The sequence below is a fragment of the Thalassophryne amazonica genome, chromosome 2 (genome assembly GCF_902500255.1).
Source record: "Thalassophryne amazonica chromosome 2, fThaAma1.1, whole genome shotgun sequence".
Lineage (NCBI taxonomy): Eukaryota > Metazoa > Chordata > Actinopteri > Batrachoidiformes > Batrachoididae > Thalassophryne > Thalassophryne amazonica.
In genome coordinates, this window is record NC_047104.1 from 65,010,334 (window position 1) to 65,033,383 (window position 23,050).

The 23,050-nt window shown below is 42.2% G+C and overlaps 1 protein-coding gene across 1 annotated transcript in view; it reads right to left on the bottom strand.

Annotated features, from left to right (window-relative positions):
* Nucleotides 1-23,050, bottom strand: part of trpm7 (transient receptor potential cation channel, subfamily M, member 7) — a 165,365-nt gene that overhangs the window by 105,440 nt on the left and 36,875 nt on the right. Inside the window, 10 exon segments of the mRNA XM_034186905.1 lie at nucleotides 1,944-1,991; nucleotides 1,994-2,015; nucleotide 2,112; nucleotides 2,184-2,217; nucleotides 2,220-2,259; nucleotides 2,261-2,306; nucleotides 6,917-7,091; nucleotides 8,059-8,230; nucleotides 8,411-8,535; nucleotides 16,546-16,556. Of these exon segments, the coding sequence (XP_034042796.1) occupies nucleotides 1,944-1,991; nucleotides 1,994-2,015; nucleotide 2,112; nucleotides 2,184-2,217; nucleotides 2,220-2,259; nucleotides 2,261-2,306; nucleotides 6,917-7,091; nucleotides 8,059-8,230; nucleotides 8,411-8,535; nucleotides 16,546-16,556 (674 nt within the window).

Below are 23,050 nucleotides of genomic sequence, written 5' to 3' on the forward strand. Positions count from 1 at the left end.
GTATTCAGAGAAACCAACATTCCTTGAGAATGTGTGAGTTTTGACTCAATGGCTGCAATGTTGAGAAATGTTGGGTTTGGAATATTGACCCCAAGAAGCCGATTAACTCTGAGATCAAAAGGCCAAAATCACTTTAGCAGACTTTGTAAAAATACTGTGAGTATAATAGCTTCTTTCCTAAAAACCTGACTGTCACCAAACTTTGGAATGTGCATTAGGCATGCTGACCCCAAAAGGTCAAAGGTCATCATCACTGAACTGTACTTTGAAAAAGCCTTCTGAAGAAAAGAGGCACATGTCAATGGTATGCTTCTGACAAGCTTTAAAGTTTAAGTCACATTTAGAGGACGTGTGTGTGTGGAGGAGATCTGGTGGAAAGGAAAATAAACTTTTGAACACAACCATGGGTATTTGTCATGCCATAAATGGTATATTTCAGCTAAAAGTATCAAAACTGTTCAAATATGAGTGTTTCATTGAGTTTTTAAGTGACATATGTCCAAAAATATGAAAAATGTTAACTTGTCTGAAAAAATTATATCAAGCATCACAGCTGTGTTGAAATTGAATAAAGTAAAAGCTTTCTTTGAAACCTATGCTACGTTTACACATAATGACAAGTCATGAATGCCACGAAGTATCCATTCTTGGCCGTCGATCACGAATGTGGTGATTCGGGGCAGAGGCGTCAGGAGTCCTCAGGAACTGTTGCAACCTGTTACCACGTGTTAGTATTAATGGCACGTACCGCTAGCGAATTATCAGGAACCATTACACACCGCCAATAATAATGTTCCGCGCTGTTGCCCACTACTGCAACAGCGCATTATTGTCTGTCAGGATTCATCATCATCTGTCAGGAATGTTGTGAATCAGGCGAATTCTCTCTACACACCCCCATATTCATCCTACTGTCAGCTGCTGAACAGTTCACATCGCTCCAGATTGCCCCTCAACATCCGTGAATCCACAGCAAAAGAAGAACTTGTGATTGCATGCTTAGTTGGGCTCTGTGCCACTGGAGTTGGGCAGAAAGGAGGAGGAGGAGATGGGGAGAGCCAGATGTCTGGCTGTACTTGGGTCTCCGCTGGCTCAGACTCGTTCTCCCAAACATCAGGCACAATAGCATGTGGAACACCTGCAGGAGCGTCCTGAGGAGCATCAGCGGGAAGTGTGGAATGACACTTGCCTGTCTTGGCGTGACTATTCCTATTCGGGATACTGCAGCAATGAAACTGAACGTGGTGCAGCAGTGTTTAATTATGCTCACGTGAGAGAAATAATTCGTAGTGGCGCACAGTGAAATGTCACACCGCGTTATAATTCATGTCAACACCTGACAGTTTCCGTGTCAATTCGTAACAACACGTGACAGTTTGGGCTCCAAGAACCATCACATTAACCACTGCGAATGCTGTCACGTTCTATTAAGGATCACCACTTATAACAAACGTACAAATAAACACTAAACAATTCACAAATTAAAAAAACAGCTTAATTAAGTAAAAAAACTTTTGTACAAAAAATGTGCAAAGGAGAAACAAACAAACAGATTGAAGATGAGGGTATACAAGAGGGTATATTAATCTTCTGTATTGCTTGCTTGCTTGCTCTCTTTTAATACTTTTACTTCTCTCTTATAGTGCAGAGACACAGAAGTAGACCAAACCATGGAGCTCACTGCTGGACGGGGCCTTGTGGAAGTTAGAAATATGATCTCTGCATGAACACAAAGATGGTCCACAAGAGAGAGAGAGAAAGCTTTTTTCAAAGCCTATCAAAACATTACAGACTCACAAAATATTAATATAGAGATGCCAACAACTTCCCACGTCATAAACAATGAACCACAGGAACAGCGTGAATCAGTGTGACCTGGACTTCTGTTCTCATAGCTGTGATGCGTTATTAATACATTTTGGGGAAATGATTCCTCCACTAACCTTGAAGCAAAGCTCTAAGAATGGCGACATCGATGTCCTGGTGTTCTCTGAGCTGATGTGAAACACAGTGATCTGTTGAACAGGAGAAACAATTCCCACAGATGTGTGAGAGAGCGTTTGTGATAACTGAACAAGTTTAATTGGGTTATCTCCTTTTTCTCAAGTCACGCTACAAACAAAAACAACTTCCAATAAGAATCACTGACATTTAAAAGAAAAAATGAACAGGCATGAATTTACCAATTCTTATTTTTCATACACTCCATCCAAGTCTGAAGAGATGGATGGCATCACTTTGGCTGAAGTTGAAGGTTTTTCTTGATAGTTGCAACAATGTCAGCTTCCACTCCATCTGGAAGATGTCTGAGAGAGTGGGTGGAGGGAGGGGAAGGAAATCAATCAGTCCCACTTCTTCTGCATGGTACATTCATCAAGCATGTATATTAAAAAAGCTTTGTAGTTGTACAAAACATGCAGAATAATTTGTACAGTCTACAAGTGTGAATGTTTGGTTTAATTCTACAGATGACGTCTCTCTTGTCAGACCGCTTTGATTTATGTGATTTCATTCAAGTCTACGTATATTCCATCCACAAAATAGTACAGGTTATTTTTATTATTATTTCTCCCCACAGGTGCATGAAAAATGTTATTTTATACATTTTATACTTGCAATTCAAAAAATACACAGACATAGTAAGATGTAACCTTTACAATGATGCCTCAAATTCACACACACCAATGTCACCATGCTACCGTACAAAGTGCCCAACTACTGTACATGCAGGGAGCAACTTGGAGATTAAAGTCTGGGTCCCACCATATAATAAACTATGAATAATAAGCCATGCATGAGTGTGTCAGCTATTACTTGAAGAATAATTTAAACCATCGCATATTAACTACTAAGGTGCCTCTATGTGCCTCTCTGTACCTCGCATGTCGCAGGTATCAGCCTCTAGTGAGCCACGACGGACCTGTCATTTGAGCCCCTTCCAGCCTCGAGTGGCTCGTGTCACCGCATATGATCCATGTAGCGTCATGATAACGTGACGTTGGCGCACATTTAGGCATGGGTTTGGTCCAGCCCTCCCACACTTGGTCCCTTTAAAGTGTGAGTTTTCAATTCACAGCAGCATTTAAGATGTCACATTTTTTAAACGCAGTCCAAAAATAGATGCTCCAGTACAGTCTCGCAGGTGTGTGCCGCGTGCCAGGCTGCTGTCCACCTGTAATTCACAAGACCAGCTGGAACCGAACAACGGGTTCCTTGACAGCCGCCTCTCTGCTCATCGCTGGCTTCCTTTCCATCTGTGGCTCGCTGGCTTGATTTCTTCTGCGGCTTTAAACACAGTTATTTTCACTCCATGATCCCAATTTTAACTTTGTGCTTGTCCGTTTATGTCTGCAAAATCGCTCTTTTGCGTGCACGCGCTGCCGTTCTGCATACACAATGAGGTGGCCGCTTTAATTACATACACCTGCCACAACTCATGCGGATCACTTCAAAAAAAAAAAAAAAAATCTTTATTTCTTCCGCGGCTTACAAGTCACCGTGATACAACTTAAATAAATGGACTGCATTTATATAGCGCTTTTCCATCTGCATCAGACACTCAAAGCGCTTTACAATAATATCTCACATTCACACCGATGTCAGGGTGCTGCCATACAAGGCGCTCACTACACACCACACCAGATCCTTAAGGGATTAAGGATCTGGCCCAAGGGCCCTTAGTGATTTTCCAGTCAGGCGGGGATTTGAACCGAGGATCTTCTGGTCTCAAGCCCAACACCTTAACCACTAGACCATCACCTCCCCCCTTTAACTTTGTGGTATGTCTTCAAAATCGGTCTTTAGCGCGCTCTCATTCTGTGTTGCTGGACAGCTCTGCGCTGTTTCTCGCGGCTTCACTGGCGTTATTTCTTCCGCGGCTGTAAACACACAGCCACTTTTACACAGTCATCCACATTTTACCTTTGTGTTCGTCCATTATTGACTGGAAAAAAAAAAAGAAAAAAAAAAAAATCACTCTTTTGTGAGCTGACATTCTGCCTAAATGCTCGTTTGGAGCATGATGAGTCACTGCCTCAGTGTGCAGCACGCACACACAGCGGAGCTCATGTGATCCATTAACAAGATATTAAATCAACCGTAGACATACTTTTACAGTTACGAATGAACATGCAACTGTTTTATTAGAGGTGATAGAGAGGGGTTGAATGGGGCATTAATCCTTGTTCTGTGATGTGATATGTAGCCCCAAAAAAAAATTGGTTGGGTCTGTAATGGCTCAGAACCTTCCTAAAAGGCTCTCTGAAACAGCTATGTTACTATGCTGGGTTTAGAATGCCTCGTTTGCTTTTAATGGCGTCGTTTCGGAGTTTATTTGGCAACCTCAGTATGAAATGCACGTAGGTGTTGGCGCTGATCGGTTGCCGTTGTTTGATTGGCTGCCCTTGCTCTCACTGAAAATGCCGCTAAGAGGATTAGGAAAGTCTCCGGTTCAACTCAGAACAGAATGAAAATGATCGCTGATTCGCTCATTTCGCTGTCAATCAAAAATGGATTCAGCCTCAGACAGATCATCCAATCATCATGCAGAAGCTGGGTGTCCGGGCCAGCCAAGGCCAGCCCACTGCCCCATAGACCACCAGACACGCAGAGCCTCCGATGGGCGGGACAAAGCCCAGCATTTATCCAATGACTCGTCTCGTTTTGCTGCACTTGTGTCGCTATTGAAGTCTGTGGATGACGGTTTAAAGCACTGTGAAGCTGCGGGTTTGAGTGAGAGGAAATCCGCGTCATTACCAGTGATAAGCTGATTCTGAACAAAAGTTGAGCGCGTTGTAGCGAAAACGAGACGACAGTAATCTTCACTAACTTATTTAACAGATCATGTTTCAACATTGCTGTTGAGTGATAAATCTTGTTCCTCGCCCACCAACATGAAGTCAGCCAGAGGCTGACTGTGACATAAAGTCCAGTCACAAAATAATAATGATAATAAAAAAAAAAAAAAGCGATCCGAAATAAATTTAAAAACAAATTTAAAACAAAAGAAAATGTGATACTTACAGGCTGTACTGATTGCTGGGGTTGATTTTGTCGCAAAGTCGGAACTGACCCTCTACTGAGTATTAAATGCTGACTGAAGCCAGCTCGAAATTGAGCAAGGTTGGTGAAACAGTCCTCCATGAAATGCGCAGAGCAAAGAAATAGTCGGCGATTGTATGTCCTGGGGATGCGGTTAAAAATGAATAAAAGCCATTGATCGCATACATTGCTTTCCGTGGGAAGAATATGTAAAGATCGTAGTCCGCTATGACAGCCTGGGAAGGCATACCTGTAGCTCGCCATTGCTCCTCTTCCAGTGGTAGGAATGGGTGGGCACAACCTTATGAATAATTAATTTCGAAGGGCGTGTGTGAAAGGGGGTGGGTGTGGGTGTGTGTGTGGGGGGGTTATTGGTGAAAATGTGACGTAACGTTTCTCTCAAAACAGATTGGCCTGTTTTCTAGGGGTAATTCAAAAAAGGAGAAATACTTGAAATAGAGGTTCTGAAACTTGCTGGCACTTTGTGTGTATTCCCCACAGCGGGGAGACACTGAACTAACACCAAAAACATGAAAAAGATGATTTTGATTCTCTATCCCCTTTAAGCTATAAAAACATTACAAATAGTTACCTTAAGCTGTTCCAAAAAGCCTTCCTCATGGGGCAGAAAAGAGTGGAAAAAAGCATCCAGATGAAACAGTCCTCTGTGATTCCAAAAGCGATTAGAGGTGCTTTCAGCATCCAAGGTTTGGCAGAATTTGATTAATCTGCTACAAAATTATTTTATATACAGCGTCCAGAGCACAGAGCAGGTGAAATTGTGTGCGCAAGAGGGCAGCCGCTCCAAAAATAGCCTCAGGTCCTGCGTAGCTGCCAGGCACACGGATAATGGGCTTTTAGCAGCCTCGTCCGCACCACGCACATGCCTCTAAAACCTCATACACAAACTGCCCAATGCGGTTGTTGCTAAATTATGAACATCTTGAAATTAGCATCACGGTCAGAGATGAGCCTCGTTAACTGAAGATAATGCCTCTAACAGCCACCATTCTCCCACTATAGTTGAATAAACCCTCTCGCAGCAAAAACATGCTGCATTGCTCATTATTCATCATTCATTATTTGGTTGTGACCAGGGTTTAAAGCCTTGCTCAAGACAAACTGTTTGACATTCCTGTCTGAGCAGGGATTAAATTATCAGAGGATCCTTCAGTCACAGGCCCACTTCTCCAACCTCGAGGCCACCAGCTCACCAATTATGCACCTTTGTGCATAGGGTGGGAATTCAGGGCCAACACTTTTTGAACACCTAACAGAGTTGTGTCTGAGGACCTCAAAAAACAGCAGCTATTGTACACTGGCATCTAATGCTTACTCAGACTCTTAATCATAATTCAGTTTGAATAGACTGCAATTATTTGGAGAAAATGCTTCCTCTGGGGAAAAAAAAACATCATTCAAAGACTATGGAAAAATTTAATTTTAGTGTCACTACTGAAATAAATGCCTCAAAACATCAGTCTGTACAAGACTCTCTGATCGATTTAGCCTGTCAACAGGTTTTATTGAACTGCACTGTCACCAGAGCAGCCATTTGATCCATTTAATCTGGGACAGAAATGAATCTGATAATAAATGCATAAAAAATATAAGCAACTATACAAAACTCTGAATATGCTACAGTAAACAACACCACACTGCACTTTCAACTGTACAACTCATTTTTTACATTTATTCAAACCTTAATTCTGCAAAACTCATCTCAACCTCGTACAGTACACAAAGTTCATTGATGAACATTATTATGCTTCCTCCATTAAGTCTGGACTGCATTCGCCTTGATACGCCAACCACAGCAGTTGATGTCACCTCCCTGCTCACCCTTATTACATGTGTGTCTTTGTGCGTGTCCTACCCGCCCTCCTCGGTCTGCTTGTGCACATAGGCCAGTATGTCAGCGGCACGGCCAGTGCCCTCACACACAACTACTGGGACAGGAGGGCTCTCCTGAAGGTATTCCAGTACAGTCAGAATCACATTGGGTCCCCCCTCAAAGATCAGAGCCACGACAGGAACACCCTGACCAATACCTAAAGTAAGAACACAATGAACTAGTTTACTCATATGTACACAGCCACTTATAGAAAACAAAAACTCCACCCAATCAACAGTTGGTAAGAGGTTGAGATAATGGCCATTTCCACCAAGCAAATGCAAACAATGCAATAATGACTTCACCAGAGAAAATATGTTCTCGCATATGCAAGTGAACAACATGCACCTCTGGCAAAGAAATCGTCAGCAATTTTTGGTAGGACTCTTTGTCAATTTGGAATTTTATCAACAGCATATGCTAAATTACATTACATTACATTACAGTGGTCCCTCGCTATAACGCGGTTCACCTTTTGCGGCCTCGCAGTTTCGCTGATTTTTTTAGAGCAATTTTGCATGCTTTTTTTCTTTACAGCACATTGTGTTCTGCGTCCTTATCAGGCAGGCCGGTCGTGGCACCGGTCGGCATCACCGCGATTGCTCTCACTGCCGGCGATGCGCTTTCTGCGGGCTCAGTAAACGCAGCAGCGGGCCACTCACACTGCCCTCTGCTGTGCGGAACTGCGCCAAATCTGGCAACAGGTCCAGAGACTACGCTCGCTGTTTTGATGCGGATGTTGACCGCAGCCGCAGACCTCCATGGCACCGAGAGAGGACTTGGATTCTTTGTGGGTCCCGCATCCGTACCTCCAGAGGCAGTGAGTGAAGGGAGAGTACGCGCATTGTGTTCTGCGTGTGTCTGTTTATAATCTTCTCACACAGAAGAAAAAAGAGTGTGTTTACACAGGAGAGGAAAGTGAGAAAAAGTTAATGCCTGTTTGAGAAAAGTGTATAAAGTGTGTAGTGAGGGGTTTTACAGCCTTAAAACATCTATAATAATTGCAAAAAAAGGTGCTGACTACTTTGCGGATTTCGCTTATCGCGGGTTAGTTTTAGAACACAACTCCCGCGATAAATGAGGGACCACTGTATTGGTGAATAATCTGACAATAATTTCCTTACGTGCATGTATTCTCTGAAGGTTGATGTGCTTCTCCAGGTCCCGGCGCAGTTTAACTTCGGCACCATACTTGCCCACTGTTCCATCATCCACCAGGAGGAAATGGGAATGGAGACTGTTAAGAACATTTAGCTTGCTGAGTGGATTCAGAAGCGTCTGATATGGAGCGGTAATCTGTTGTGTAGAAAGGCAGAGGCCATAACAGTAAGAAACTGGGTGAAAAGGGTGGATAAAGAGTTGCTAGAATAATTTATTTCCAAGTCCAAACAATTTAAGCAATGACTAAAGGAAAGAACTCAACACTGCATAAGCAGGAAGACTGTGGAAAAAATAAGAAAAAGTGTTTTAACTCACATCTCTCCCAATGAGGTCATTCCTGTTCTCAATGACTCCCCAAGGAGCAATCCCAATAGTGCAAATTTTCTTTGATGATCTTGAAGAGTGCTCTTTCAGAGCATCTCCCACATGCTTTGCCACACCTTCGGACAAGACAGAAGAATCAATCAGGAGCTCTGAGACATCAAAATGTGTTTCCCATCAGTTTTTTTTTTTTTTTGTTGTTTTTGTTTTTTTGTTAACTATAAATTACTCCTTTAATCTGAAAGCACCACAAGTGGGACTGGTAAAACTATTCTAAAAAAAAAAAAACACCCCCCCATCCCACCCGAAAAAAAACAAACAAAAAAAAAAACAAAAAACATTCTGCATAGTACCATATATGCCGGAGTACAAGTAATACCTGTCCTAAAATGCTTCTTGAAGAGAGAAAGAGAAAAAAAAGTGTATAAACCACATTTATCACTTCATGCAAGAACAGACCAAATTAATTTACTGTGGCCTCATTTATTTAGAAGGTTAAGGAGCACAGATAACAAGCTAATTCATATTGAGGCACAAAATGCAGTAAACTGTTTCCAAGCCACTGTACATCTAAATGATTATATGTGAGTTGGTGCATTATTTATGTATTCATAACATAAACGCTGCTTTAGCAATCAGGGTCTAAGCGCTAAATAACAATTTTGTTCAAAGTGCAAACTGCAACTAAACTGCTTCCTTAAGTCAATGAACAGATGATCATATGTGAGGTATACATGTAACGCATCATTATGCAACAGATACAACAAAATTCCAAATAAAGTAACTGATAACAGGAAGGGCACTTTAAGGTAAAATTTGATTTAATCATGCTGCAATTGTGCATTCTGTCAACCTAACATTTTTGTTTGAGAAAATACTTTTAAAACTGTCTCAGTAAATATATTCACTATAATCAAGCATTCGTGTGCTACAGCTCTTGTGTTGACATGCAGCTGCTTACATCTAAGGAAAACAATGAATCAGCACCTCCAGAAATTTGATATTCAGGCTTCAGCTTTTGTGATATAAGATTTGTGCATCACTGTTCATACACATTAAAAATCTACTCTGAATTCAAATTCATGTTAGCATCTCTCTGAGCATTGTAAATAAATTCACATATTAAATGAAAAGCCTGAGGTGGGATACAGTTACATTGCACCAAGAGGTCTTTGAAATGCTCGCACAAACACAATGCATATCTATCCCCAGAGTGCTAATAAATTAATGAACATGAAGTGAGTAGAAATAAACACTATTTGATTAATCATTAAAAACAGAAAGGCGGGCAATGTGACTGAGGAAAAATAACATCAATATGCAACCGAATTAAACTTTAATTTTTCTGACAACTAGAGCATCCGATGACCAGAACGCATTTGAGCCATTTGCAGCAGTGTGGTTTTAGGACTTTGTGCAAAACGGCGTACTAGGGAGGGTCAAATAGAAACCAAATCGGTAAAATCACAACAGTCTGCAGGTTTGCATTGCTAAAACAAACAAACAAAAATAATAATAAAAATATCAAAAACAGCCAGGACACTGGAACATCTACAACCAAAATTTGGTACCGTGGATCATCATATTTTGCTCGATAGGTTGGAGAATTTTTTTGTGATTACTGGAAGTGCCCTTGCTTGGTTGAGGTCATATCTGTCCAGTCGTTCTCAATGTGTCTTGTATAATGGCACTACCTCTGACCTTGGTGATATGAGATTTGGGCTTCCACAGGAATCCGTTTTAGTCCCCTTGCTTTTCTCCTTGTACGTGGCACCCCTTGGGCGTATATTGCAGAGTTTTGGGATTGCCTTTCATTACTACGCTGATGATACTCAGTTGTATATGTCGATAACTGCGGGAAATCTCACTCCCATAAAATCCCTGGAGGACTGTCTTCTATCAGTGAGAAGTTGGATGTCTAGTAACGTCCGACTTTTAAACTTTGGTAAGACTGAAATGATGGTTCTTGGTCCAGCGAGACATCGGCATCAGTTTAACCAGCTGGCGCTCAGCCTGGGTTCGTGTGTCATACATTATACGGACAAATGAGGAACCTTGGGGTAATTTTGGATCCCATGTTGTCTTTTGACCTCCACATCAGGGATGTAACTAGGACTGCTTTTTATTATCTGCGAAATATAGTGAGGATCCGCCCCATCCTGTCTATGGCTGATGCTGAGACACTGATTCATGCTTTTGTTTCTTCTAGACTTATTGTAATGTTCTATTTTCAGGGTTACTGCAGTCCAGCATCAGGGGTCTTCCGCTGGTTCAGAACGCTGCCGCTAGACTTCTGACATGTAGCAGAAGGTCTGAACATATCACAACCCATTTTGGCATCTTTGCACTGGCTTCCTGTCTCTGTGAGAGCAGATTTTAAAGTTTTGTTATTGACTTATAAAGTTGTTCATGGACTGGCGCCATCTTATCTGGCAGAACTTTATGTGCCGGTCCGGGCTTTGCGGTCGCAGGATGCGGGACTTCTCTGGGTTCCCAGGGTGAAGAAGAAGTCAGTAGGTCAAAGAGCCTTTTCGCATCGTGCACCCACCCTGTGGAACAGTCTTCCTGCAACCATGAGGCAGTCAGGGTCTGTGGACATTTTTAGGTCAAGACTGAAAACCTATTTTTATTCTCTTTCTTATGAATAGTTTTTATTTTTTTATGTTTTATTTTTTTACTTCTGTTTTTAATCATGTATTTAAATTTTTTTTAATTAATTTTTAATTATTTAAATTTTATGTTGAATTGTTTCATGTAAGGCGCCTTGAGGCGGCTTTGCTGTGATTTGGCGCATTATAAGCTAATTAAACTGAAAATTGAAATATCATCTCTGGTGAACGTCTATTCAACTACATTAGCCGTACAGTTAAGAACCACAATTCAGCAGTAATTTGTGTTCCCCTAAAGACCAACCCAAATTCAAGGTTGCCAGAGAAGCATTAAAAATAATCACTGGTGTGAGAAATTGACAGTGTGAGTAATGATTTAAACACTATGATCAGCCCACAGTATTTTAACACCGCAGCGTGGCTGCGACACACCTCAGCCATGACACAAAGCCAAATGACACGCTTAGAGCCTGGGATTCAAACATCTGCTACATCAGCGCATCACCCTACTGGGGGATGCGTGTGGTCAGTGCATGAGGACTTCATTCTTTCTTAAGGTGCATCTTCAAATTACGTATACCAATATGGATTAAAACATGAATAGTTATATTAGGAAATATATATTGTCATGTTTGTGAGCATGCACAAGTACTGCACGTCACTGCATCCACCAGACCATGGAACCAGTCTGTGTCCTGGATGGCAATCCCCCATGCATGTGTTTTTGTTTGGCTAGCAAAGTTTCTCCTCTCTTGGTTTTTAACATCAAGCATTATGCCCCCTGAAAACATTCGGCATTTTTTGTTTTCTTAAATGTCATCATTCTAGAGAAATAAGCAAGGTGCTTTCTCCGCTTCTGTCAGCCGTGTGTGTGTGGGAGTCAAGGTAGAGGAAGCGAGCAACAAACAAAATAACATCTTGGGAGGACAAATGCTGCACTTGAGTGGAAGGTAGTTTGCAAGGCTTTAAAACCTGCTCACTGTACAGACTGACTAGTTTTAAAAAGTGTGAAAGATCCTCCACAGCCATCCACAAACAGGCCATACTTTAACAGCTGCACACAAGAAAGAAAGAACACACAACTGTTTTACCAAGCCATAACAATGTAAACATGACAAATAATTACCTTTTTAGATGGCTCCAAATGCTTTCTTCAGCTAGTTAGGCACGCACGCCATCGAACGGCTCCGGCTGCAGTGCTCCTCTGTGATTCAGGAAGCGATTAGAGCCGTTTTCAGTGGCCAATTTGCAGAGAAAATGATTAATCCATCTGAACGGACTTATTATGCATTTAAAGTGTGTTTATATATTTTTTTTAAAATCACGGTTTGCTCCAGCCATTCTCCACCTCTGCAGATGAAGCAAAAGGACGCGCACTTTAAATGAATCATGTTTAACTATTGAAAGAAAAAAAAAAGCCTTATTCAGATTTGATAAGAGTTTTTTAATCAACAGGCTGTACAGTTAATTTATCAGTGCAGCTGTTGTGGAAACACTGAACTCCACAGCCATTTTTCAAAGGCTTTGTTATTCGCCAAGTATCCACAGAAAACAAGGAATTTGACTTTGGTTTGAACTGCAAAAAATAATTACCTGGGAAAACAGAGAGCGAGAGGGAACACCATAAACTAAAAATCTGTATGATGACACAGTGACGTGCCATTGCTTAGGGAGAGCCCTGCCACTACTGATAGTTTAAAAACACAAAAGTACTTTTTATCCAATTACTCGATTAATCGATAAAATAATCAATAGAATACTCGATTCAAAAAATATTTGATAGCTGCTAGACAAGGCCACAATACCAATCACAGTATTATCATTATAAATAGAAAAAATAAAATAAATTGTACAATAACAAAAGTAAAGGATTTCTTTTACATTAATTCTCTTTAAAAACAATTCCTTATACAGCGTGACAGTTATGACATTTGGGAGAATCTATAAGGTTAATACTGCTTATATATTGTTCAAATTCAGCCAGAAGTCGGTGTAAATTCCTTTTCAGTGCTCTTCATTTATGAATATGGAATTTACCAAACAATATTAAAAGGTTGATAAGTTATTCAATTACCTCTCCCACATTTTTTTTCCCCCCTACATCTGGTATGGTGTCATAATATGCAAATTAGCAGATGGCGTCATTTAGCGACCTCTGGCAACTTTTAAGACAGCCAACAGCTACTTTTCTTACTGAGGAGTTGCCAACACTAGGACATCAGTAGAACAACAGAGCTCATTATGTCAGTGAGACATCAACAGACAAGGAAAGCGCCAAAAGTTCTTTCGGCTTATCCCTTGTTTTTACTCAAGGTCAACACAGCAGATCTGAGGTGGATCTGCATGTTAATTTGGCACAGGTTTTTCTGCTACTCAGCCGTATGGTGTGTGCAGCTGGTACATTCTGAGGGCCAGTCCCAAGCCCAGAAAAATGAGGAGGGTTGCATCAGAAAGAACATCCGGTGTAAAATGTAACAAAAACTTAAAGATCCAGAGTACAAATCAAATTTCCGTACCGGATTGGTCAAGGCCTGGGTTAACAACAACAACAACAACAACTGCCACCGGTGCTGTTGCCCAACAGGGTGCCAGCGGAAATTAAACCACTGCTGGGCGAAGAAAAAGAGGACAACTGGAGCAGAGGAAAACTAGAAGGGTGGACGTGAGAGACAGAACTTTGAATGTTGGCAGTATGACTGGTAAAGGGAGAGAAATGGCTATGATGGAGAGAACAAAGGTAGACATACTGTGTTTCAAGGAAGAGTATTGTACTGCTCTCTCTATGTGTTGTACTGCTGCAGTGTTAACAGATTAAACAACCAGCCAAACTCTTGAGAGCCAGGAAAATGAGCAGCCTTGCTCCTTTAATGTCTATCTGCAGACAATCACTGACAGTCAAACAGAGTGAAACTATAAAAAAAGGAGAGAAAATACTCTCTCAGTTATGCAAGTAAACATCAATCATGCAAAACGCCATTAAGAACGGACTGGATAAATAGCACAGAAGCGAACCTGTATCAAGTATGCAGGTGAATGTGGCTACAGCTAGCACATGTAATTATCACAAACACGTTGTTCGTGTAAGCACGTATACCAAAAGTTAGCACGTATGCTAAAACCTTCACCCATAAGTTATTATTGCCATTTAAGACCAACACACCACTTACAGTTATTGCCTTCTGATGGCTGAACATATGAAAACTTGGCTGAGCATAACGCACAAGGTGTTTTTCTACCAGCATACATTCAATCTTACTTCCATAGTGTCACTTCCTATGTCAAAATAAAGGCGCAATGATGAAGATAAAAAATAAACAATGTAAAATACAGTGGTCCCTTGTTTATCGCGACAGTTACGTTCTAAAAATAACCCGCGTAAGGCGAAATCCCGCGAAGTAGTCAGCGTTATTTTTTACAATTATTATAGATGTTTTAAGGCTGTAAAACCCCTCACTACACACTTTATACACTTTTCTCAAACAAGCATTAACATCAAAACCTGTTTTCAGGCCCAAACATTTGTTTGAGAAATAAAAATAGAATGTTTTCCTATAAATAATTATGATGGCTTTTAGAACTAACTAATTTAATTTTAACGATCAACCTATGAGGTTGGACACATAAGAAATTATTAATAGTGACTGACCAGTATTTCACAGTTCCTCTGATCGCGCCTCTGCGTCCTGGCACCGCTCCGCAGCGTGTTTTTCCACTGAGTGACACCTCGGTGCAGGTGTCTTTTTCCGAGTGAAGAACACAGTTATGGGTAGTTGTTGGCGCTCTTTTTTCTTCTGGACGAGAAGATTATAAACAGACACGCAGAACACAATGCGCATGCTCTCTTTCTTCGCTCACTGCCTCCGGTGTTACCGTTGCGGGACGGATGCGGGACCCGCAAAGAATCCAAGTCATTAAAAAGATACAAACTTCTCTCAGTGGCCACGGAGCTCTGCGGCTGCGGTTACCGAGACCATGCAGCGCTGCGGATTTTTCCGCAAGAATTCTATCCTTGCGGGCTGCTGGCGCGCTCTGCATCAAAACAGCGAGCATAGTCTCTGGAGCTGTTGCCAGATTTTGGCCACAACTCCGCACAGCAGACAGTGGGACAGTGTGAGTGGCCCGCAGACTTGGTAAGCGTATCGGAGGCAGTGAGAGCAATCGCGGTGATGCCGACCGGCCTGCCTGATGAGGAAGCAGAACACAATGCGCTGTTTAAAAAAAAAAAAAAAAGAAGCAGCAAAATTGCACTTAAAAAAATCTGCGAAACTACGAGGCCGCGAAAGGTGAACTGCGATATAGCGAGGCACCACTGTATATTACAAACAACAGGTGGTCTAAACCTACTAAAACAACAACTCTAATCAATAAGCAACTTTAATATTGAGGGCAGAACAAGTATGTGAAGAGTGTGTTGGAAGTTAAGCGAGTGTCTAGCAGGGTGAGGAGTGTGAAGTTGGAAATCGAGGTGGCGATGATGAATATCATCATTACATATGCCCCACTGGTCAGCTGTGAGATGAAGGAGAAAGAAACTTTCTGGAGTGAGTTAGATGAGGTGGTGGAGAGTGTGCCCAAGCATGAAAGAGTGGTGATACGAGCGGACTTCAATGGGGATGTTGGCAAAGGGAACAGAAGTGATGAGGAAGTGATGGTTAGATATGGTATCAAGGACTGGAATGTGAAAGGACAGATGGCAGTTGATTTTGCAAAAAGGATGGAAATGGCTGTGGTGAACATGTACTTCAAGAAACGGGAGGAGCACAGGGCGACATGTAAGAGTGGAGAACGGTGCACACAGGTGGAGTACATTCTGTGTAGGAGATGCAAGCTAAAATAAATTGGATACTAAGGTGATGGCAGGAGAGAGTCTAGCTAGACAGCACAGGATGGTGGTCTGTAAGATGACTTTAGAGGTGAAAAAGAAGAAGAGAGTCAGAGCTCAGCAAAGGATCAGATGGTGGAAGCTGAAGGAGGAAGAGTGTTGTGTGAAATTCAGGGAGCAGGTGAGAGAGGCAATGGATGGAGGGGAAGCAATTCTGGATACCTGGAACAGAACTGCAGATGTGGTGACAGAGACAACTAGGAAGGTACTGGGTGTGACATCTGGACAGCGGAAGGAAGATAAGGAGACGTGGTGGTGAAATGAAAATATCAAGGAAAATATAAGAGGAGGTTGGCAAAAAAGAATTTACAGTGAGGAAAATAACTATTTGAACACCCTGTGATTTTGCAAGTTCTCCCACTTAAAAATAATGGAAGGGTGTGAAATTTTCATCTCAGGTGCATGTCCACTGTGAGAGACAATCAAAAAAAAAAAAAAAAACGGAAATCACAATGTATGATTTTTTTAATAATTTATTTGTAAGTTACTGCTGCAAATAAGTATTTGAACACCTACCAACCAGCAAGAATTCTGGCTCACACAGACCTGTTAATTTTTCTTTAAGAAGCCCTCTTATTCTACACACTTTACCTGTATTAATTGCACCTGTTTGAACTTGTTACCTGTATAAAAGACACCTGTTCACACACTCAATCACACTCCAACCTGTCCATCATAGCCAAGACCAAAGAGCTGTCTAAGGACAACAGGGACAAAACTGTAGACCTGCACAAGGCTGGGATGGACTACAGGACAACAGGCAAGCAGCTTGGTAGAAGACAACAACTGTTATGATTATTTATTAGAAAGTGGAAGAAACACAAGATGACTGTCAATCTCCCTCGGACTGGGATTCTAGGCAAGATCTCACTTTTTGGGGTAAGGATGATTCTGAGAAAGCTCAGAACTACACAGGAGGACCTGGTCAATGACCTGAAGAGAGCTGGCACCACATTCACAAAGATTACATTAGTAACACATGATGTTGTCATGGTTTAAAATCCTGCAGGGCAGCAAGGTCCCCGTGCTCAAACCAGCACATGTCCAGGCCTGTTTGAAGTTCACCAGTGACCATCTGGATGATCCAGAGGAGGCATGGGAGAATGTCATTTGGTCAGATGAGACCAGAATAGAGCTTTTTGGAATCACTCCAATTACCATGTTTAGAGGATGAGAACAAACCCAAGAAAACCATCCCAACCGTGAAGCATGGGGGTGGAAACATCATACTCTGGGGGTGCTCTTCTGCAAAGGGGACAGGATGACTGCAGCGAACTGAAGGGAGGATGGATGGGGTCATGTATTGCCAGATTTTGGCAAACAACCTCCTTCCCTCAGTAAGAGCACTGAAGATGGGTCGTGGCTGGGTCTTCCAGCATGACAATGACCCCAAACACACAGCCAGGGCAACTAAGGAGGGGCTCCGTAAGAAGGATTTCAAGCTCCTGAAGTGGCCTGGCCAGTCTCCAGACTGGAACTCAATAGAAAATCTTTGGAGGGACCTGAAACTCCAAACATTAAAGATTTGGAGAAGATCTGTATGGAGGAGTGGACCAAAATCCCTGCTGCAGTGTGTGCAAACCTGGTGAAAAACTACAGGAAACGTTTGACCTCTGTAATTGCAAACAAAGGCTACTGTACCAAATATTAACATCAAAACATCAGAAATCATACATTGTGATTTCCGGATTTTTTTTTTTTTTTTTAGATTATGTCTCTCACAGTGGACATGCACCTAAGATGAAAATTTCAGACCCCTCCATGATTTCTAAGTGGGAGAACTTGCAAAATCGCAGGGTGTTATTTTCCTCACTGTAGATAGTTGGAGAGATGAAAGCAGACAGTAGTACAAAGAGATGCAGTGTACAGTGGTCCCTCGCTATAACGAGGTTCACCTTTCGCGGCCTCACAGTTTCGCAGATTTTTTTTTTTTTAAGTGCAATTTTGCATGCTTTTTTTTTATTATTATTATTATTAACAGGGCATTGTGTTCTGCGTCCTTATCACGCAGGCCGGTCGCGGCACCGGTCAGCATCACCGCGATTGCTCTCACTGCCCCGATGCACTTACTGAGTCTGCAGGCTCGGTAAGCGCTGCAGCGGGCCACTAACACCGCCCCCCTGTCTGCTGTGTGGAGCTACGGACAACTCTGGCAACAGGTGCAGAAACTACGCTCCCTGTTTTGATGGGGAGCACTCCGGCAGCCCACAAGAATAGACTTCTTGTGGAAAAATCCACAGTGACCGTTGCATGGTCTCGGTCACCGCGGCCACAGAGCTCCGTGGCCTTGCTTTGGATTCTTTGCGGGTCCCGCATCCGTACCCCGCAACGTTAACACCGGAGGCAGTGAGCGAAAGGAGAGCACATGCATTGTGTTCTGCATGTGTCTGTTTATAATCTTCTTGCCCAGAAGAAAAAAAGAGAGTGTTTACACAGGAGAGAAAAGTGAGAAAATGTTAATGCCTGTTTGAGAAAATTGTATAAAGTGTGTAGTGAGGGGTTTTACAGCCTTAAAACATCTATAATAATTGTAAAAAAATAACGTTGACTACTTCACGGATTTCGCCTATTGTGAGTTATTTTTAGAACGTAACTCCGTGATAAACAAGGGACCACTGTAATGTGAAAAGAGCAGTGGCAAAAGCTAATGAAAAGGAATTTAGCGAGCTGTACAAGAAGTTTAATAGTAAGGAACAAGAAAAGGATTGGCAAAATAATGGGACAGAGCTAGAAAGGATGTGCAGCAGGTTAGGGTGGTAAAAGATGTAGATGGTAATGTGCCGACAAGCGTGGAGTGTGTGTTGAGTAGGTGGAGGGAATATTGTGAGGAGCTGATGAATGAAGAAAATGAGAGAGAGAAAATGTTGGATGATGTGGAGAGAGTAAATGTGGAAGTGCATGAGATTAGTAAGGATGAAATGGGGGCAGTTATGAAGAGGATGAAGACTGGAAAGGCAGTCGGTCCAGATGGCTAGTAGATGGTAGTGGGGTTTCTAACCAGACCGTTTCATAAAATCTTGGAAAGTGAGAGAACGCCTGAGAAGTGGAGACGAGCTGTGCTGGTTCCCATTTTCAACAACAAGGGTGATGTGCAGACCTGCAATAACTAGAGACAAAGTTGATCAGCGACAACATGAGGTTATGGGAAAGAGCAGCAGAAGCTAGGCTTAAAAAAAAACCAAAAAACAGGTGAAGATCTGTGAGGAGCAATATGGTTTCATGCAAAGAAAAAGCACTACGATGCAACATTTGCCCTGAGAATACTGATGGAGAATTAGAGAAGGCCAGAAGAAGTTACATTGTGTGTTTGTGCATCTAGAAAAAAACTTATGACAGGGTGCCAAGAGAAGAGTGGTGATAGTGTATGAGGATGTCCGGAGTGGCACAGAAGTATGTGAGAGTAGTAAAGGACATGTACAAGGACAGTGGAACAGCAGTGAGAGGCACAGTAGGAATGACAGAATCATTCAAAGTGGAGGTGGGATTACACCAAGGATCATCTCTGAGTCCTTTCTTGTTTGCAATGGTGATCTGGCAACAGATCTGGCAACTCGCTTCCGACGGATTGTTTGTTGTGACGCTATTCTGAACTTTAAACAGTTGTATACGTTTCTTTTATTTCTGTTTAGCACTCTTCTGATTATTAAGTGTATCTACTCTGAATGTTATGTAACTACAGTCCTGTTGTGAATCTCTAGTGGTTAGCATTCGCTAACTAGGTCGACTCCTCCCCTCCCTCTTCGATACTTTCATAGCCGTTTCTTTTTTAGCTGTTTAATACTTCTGTTCGTTTTTCAGTGTAACAGCTGTGAATTTTAGGTAATTATTTTACTCCTGTGTAAATCTTAGGCGCGGCTAGCATTTTCGCTAGCGGTTACCTTGCGTTAGCTAGTTCGACACCATTTTCTCCATTGTGAGATATAAAAGTGTCTTATCGTAGCGTTCATGTGTATATGCGTTATAACGCCTCAGCACATGAGCGAAGTTACGATATTCTTCATAACGACAATATAAGCAACAAGCATCCAGCAGCATACACGTTGCTGTCATAGGCAACCGCCTGTAAAGTTTTTTGGCAAGTTATAACTTTCTAAACTGTGTAATTTGTAATGAAAGCCATTTCATTTGTGCGGGTCTTTCGGCGCCGTGTTTGTTTCTTTGGAGACAGCAGTAAGGTCCTCCTACCCCTCCAAACAGAGTGTGCATCCAGATTCACTCCGTTTGGAGGGATTTGAAGCCCTTCGCGTATCCCTCCACCTCGCTCCAAAAAGAGAACTGAGACACCCCTCTGTCTCTCGTGCCCACGTAAAACGGAGGGGAAGGGGTAAGGGGAAGGGCCAAAAGATAGAATTGAGATTCAGCTTTACTGTTCCTACAAGTCTAATACTGCTGCTATTTTTTCACTGTAACTGCTGTGAATTTTAATTCACATATTTGCGTCTGTGTGAATCCTGTGTGAGCCTTAGGAGTGGTTAGCTTATCCATTATTGGCTAGCTCGTGCCTGTTTGGATATACTCTTGAATTTCTTAGTGCACAAACTTTACAACCTCCGTAAATCCTGCGTGATGTTGGAAGACAGGGTGGCTCTCTTAGAGAGCCGAGTCCATAAGTTAGAGCAGCTTCTTAGTGCAGTGGAGATGTTACAGGCACTCCAGATGAGGTTAGTGTTGGGCTGGCTAGTGAGCCTATTAGCATCAGCCTAGAAACACCGGCTGTGGAGGATGGCTTTTGGGCCATGGCTAGGCGGAGGAAACCCCGTAGGCCTTGGTGCCCGGTTGTAGTACCCCAGGCACACTCGCCACTGCGAAGTGTGAATCGGTTCTCCCCCTTGGAATTGCCTGATGTGAATTCTCCGAGCCCATGAGTGACTTCCACTCCCGTCTCCAGGCAGAAACACCGGACTTTAGTGATAGGGGATTCTATCACCCGCAAATTCAGATTACAGACGCCGGCTGACATTAAATGTATTCCTGGGGCCAGAGCTCCCAACAATGCATGCCATCTTAGGGTGCTGGCACTGCAGAAGGGAAGACAGACTAAGGAACATGACATGAGATATAGTCAGTTATTCACGCCGGCACCAATGATATCAGGATGAAACACTCAGAGGTCACGAAAATGGGCATAGAGAGGACTTGTGACCTTGCCAGAAAGACGTGTCGGCATCGATTAATAGTCTCTGGTCCCCTCCCCCACCGGGGTAATGATGAGGCATTTAGCAGGCTGACATCGTTAAATAGGTGGCTGGTGCAATTTTGTAGACAGCAAGGCTTTAGCTTTATTGATAACTGGCCTTTGTTCTGGGGCTGCTGTGGCTTGCTGATGCCGGATGGCCTCCACCCTACTGGGGAAGGCGCCGCCATCTTGTCTGCGAACATAGATAGAGCTCAACAGGGAGGGTAACATTAGGAATCTACAGAAGGCCACGGAGCAGGTGATTAGAGACCCTGCAAGGCTTGTGACAAATGTGGGTGTAGAATCCATCAGCTTAGCGGGGAAAATAGTGTAGAAAATCCACTATGGTGATAGTGCAGTTTATTTGCTAGGGAGGGAAATTCAACAAGTTGAAACTTTGGCCTGCTTCCATAGACGTGTCAGTAAAAATCATAGAGGGATATGCTTTGCAAACTTAATCCCCATTACTAGATTGAATGATGTTGAAATTGAGGATGGCACAATGGTTGTTCCAGCAATAGCAAAGATTTTGTGTCTGCTACCTACAATGCGTGTGGAATGTCTCAAAACGTAAACCTACTTCTAGGTATCTTATATATGCTACTCTGGAACCACCCCTAAACCCAAACAGTTCAACTGTCAACCCCACTGAGGACCTCAGTCTAGGTCTCATTAACATAAGATCACTATCATCAAAATCATTGTTGATTAATGATCCAATTATTTATCATCACTTGATTGGATTATGTGAAACCTGTCTTAAACCTACAGCTGTCCCCTTAAATGAGGCCTACCCACCAGCGTATACATGTAGTCATGTCCCTTGTAATGCGGGTGTTGCTCTTATTAATGGGGTGTTGCTCTTATTTAGAAATCTAGGTTTAGCTTATTAGATGTTGGGGATCACAAATATAACTCTTTTGAGCATCTGATTCTCTGCTCTACTCAGGATATTACACATTGCCAAGGTCAGAAGAATAAAAATCAGCCATATTACTCTGTCACTGTATATAGGCCTCCTGGCCCATATTCTGAATTTTTAGATGAATTTGGTGCATTCATCTTTAACTTGTCAACGAGTGCAGATAACATTCTGATTATTAGTGACTTTAACGTTCATATAAATAAGCCTTCTGATCCCCTCTGCAAATCATTTATGGAAATTGTGGATGCATTAGGATTTCGGCAATGCATTCGGGACCCAAAGCACATTAGTGGAAATAACCTGGATGTGGTTCTCGCACGTGGTATTGCTGTCACGAATATTGACATCATGCCTCTTATATTAGTGGTCTCTGATCACTCACTTATTAAGTTTACAGTTTCACTGCCGTGTTTAGTGGAACAACAACCTTATATATCAAAGTAAATCAATTCAATTTTATTTATATAGCGCCAAATCACAACAAAAAGTTGCCCCAAGGTGCTTTATATTGTAAGGCAAAAGCCATACAATAATTACAGAAAAACCCCAACGGTCCAAACAACCCCTTATTAGCAAGGACTTGGCGACAGTGGGAAGGAAAAACTCCCTTTTAACAGGAAGAAACCTCCAGCAGAACCAAGCTCAGGGAGGGGCAGTCTTCTGCTGGGACTGGTTGGGGCTGAGAGGAGAGAATCAGGAAAAAGAAATGCTGTGGAAGAGAGCAGAGATCAATCACTAATGAATAAATGCAGAGTGGTGCATACAGAGCAAAATGAGGTGAATAAAAAGAAACACTCTCACTGTCTTTAATACCTATGGCATGCTCTAATCTCTGTAATAAAATTTTATGGTCAACAGTAACAAAAGCTGCACTGAGGTCTAACAGGACAAGCACAGAGATGAGTCCACTGTCTGAGGCCATAAGAAGATCATTTGTAACCTTCACTAATGCTGTTTCTGTACTATGATGAATTCTGAAACCTGACTGAAACTCTTCAAATAGACCATTCCTCTGCAGATGATCAGTTAGCTGTTTTACAAC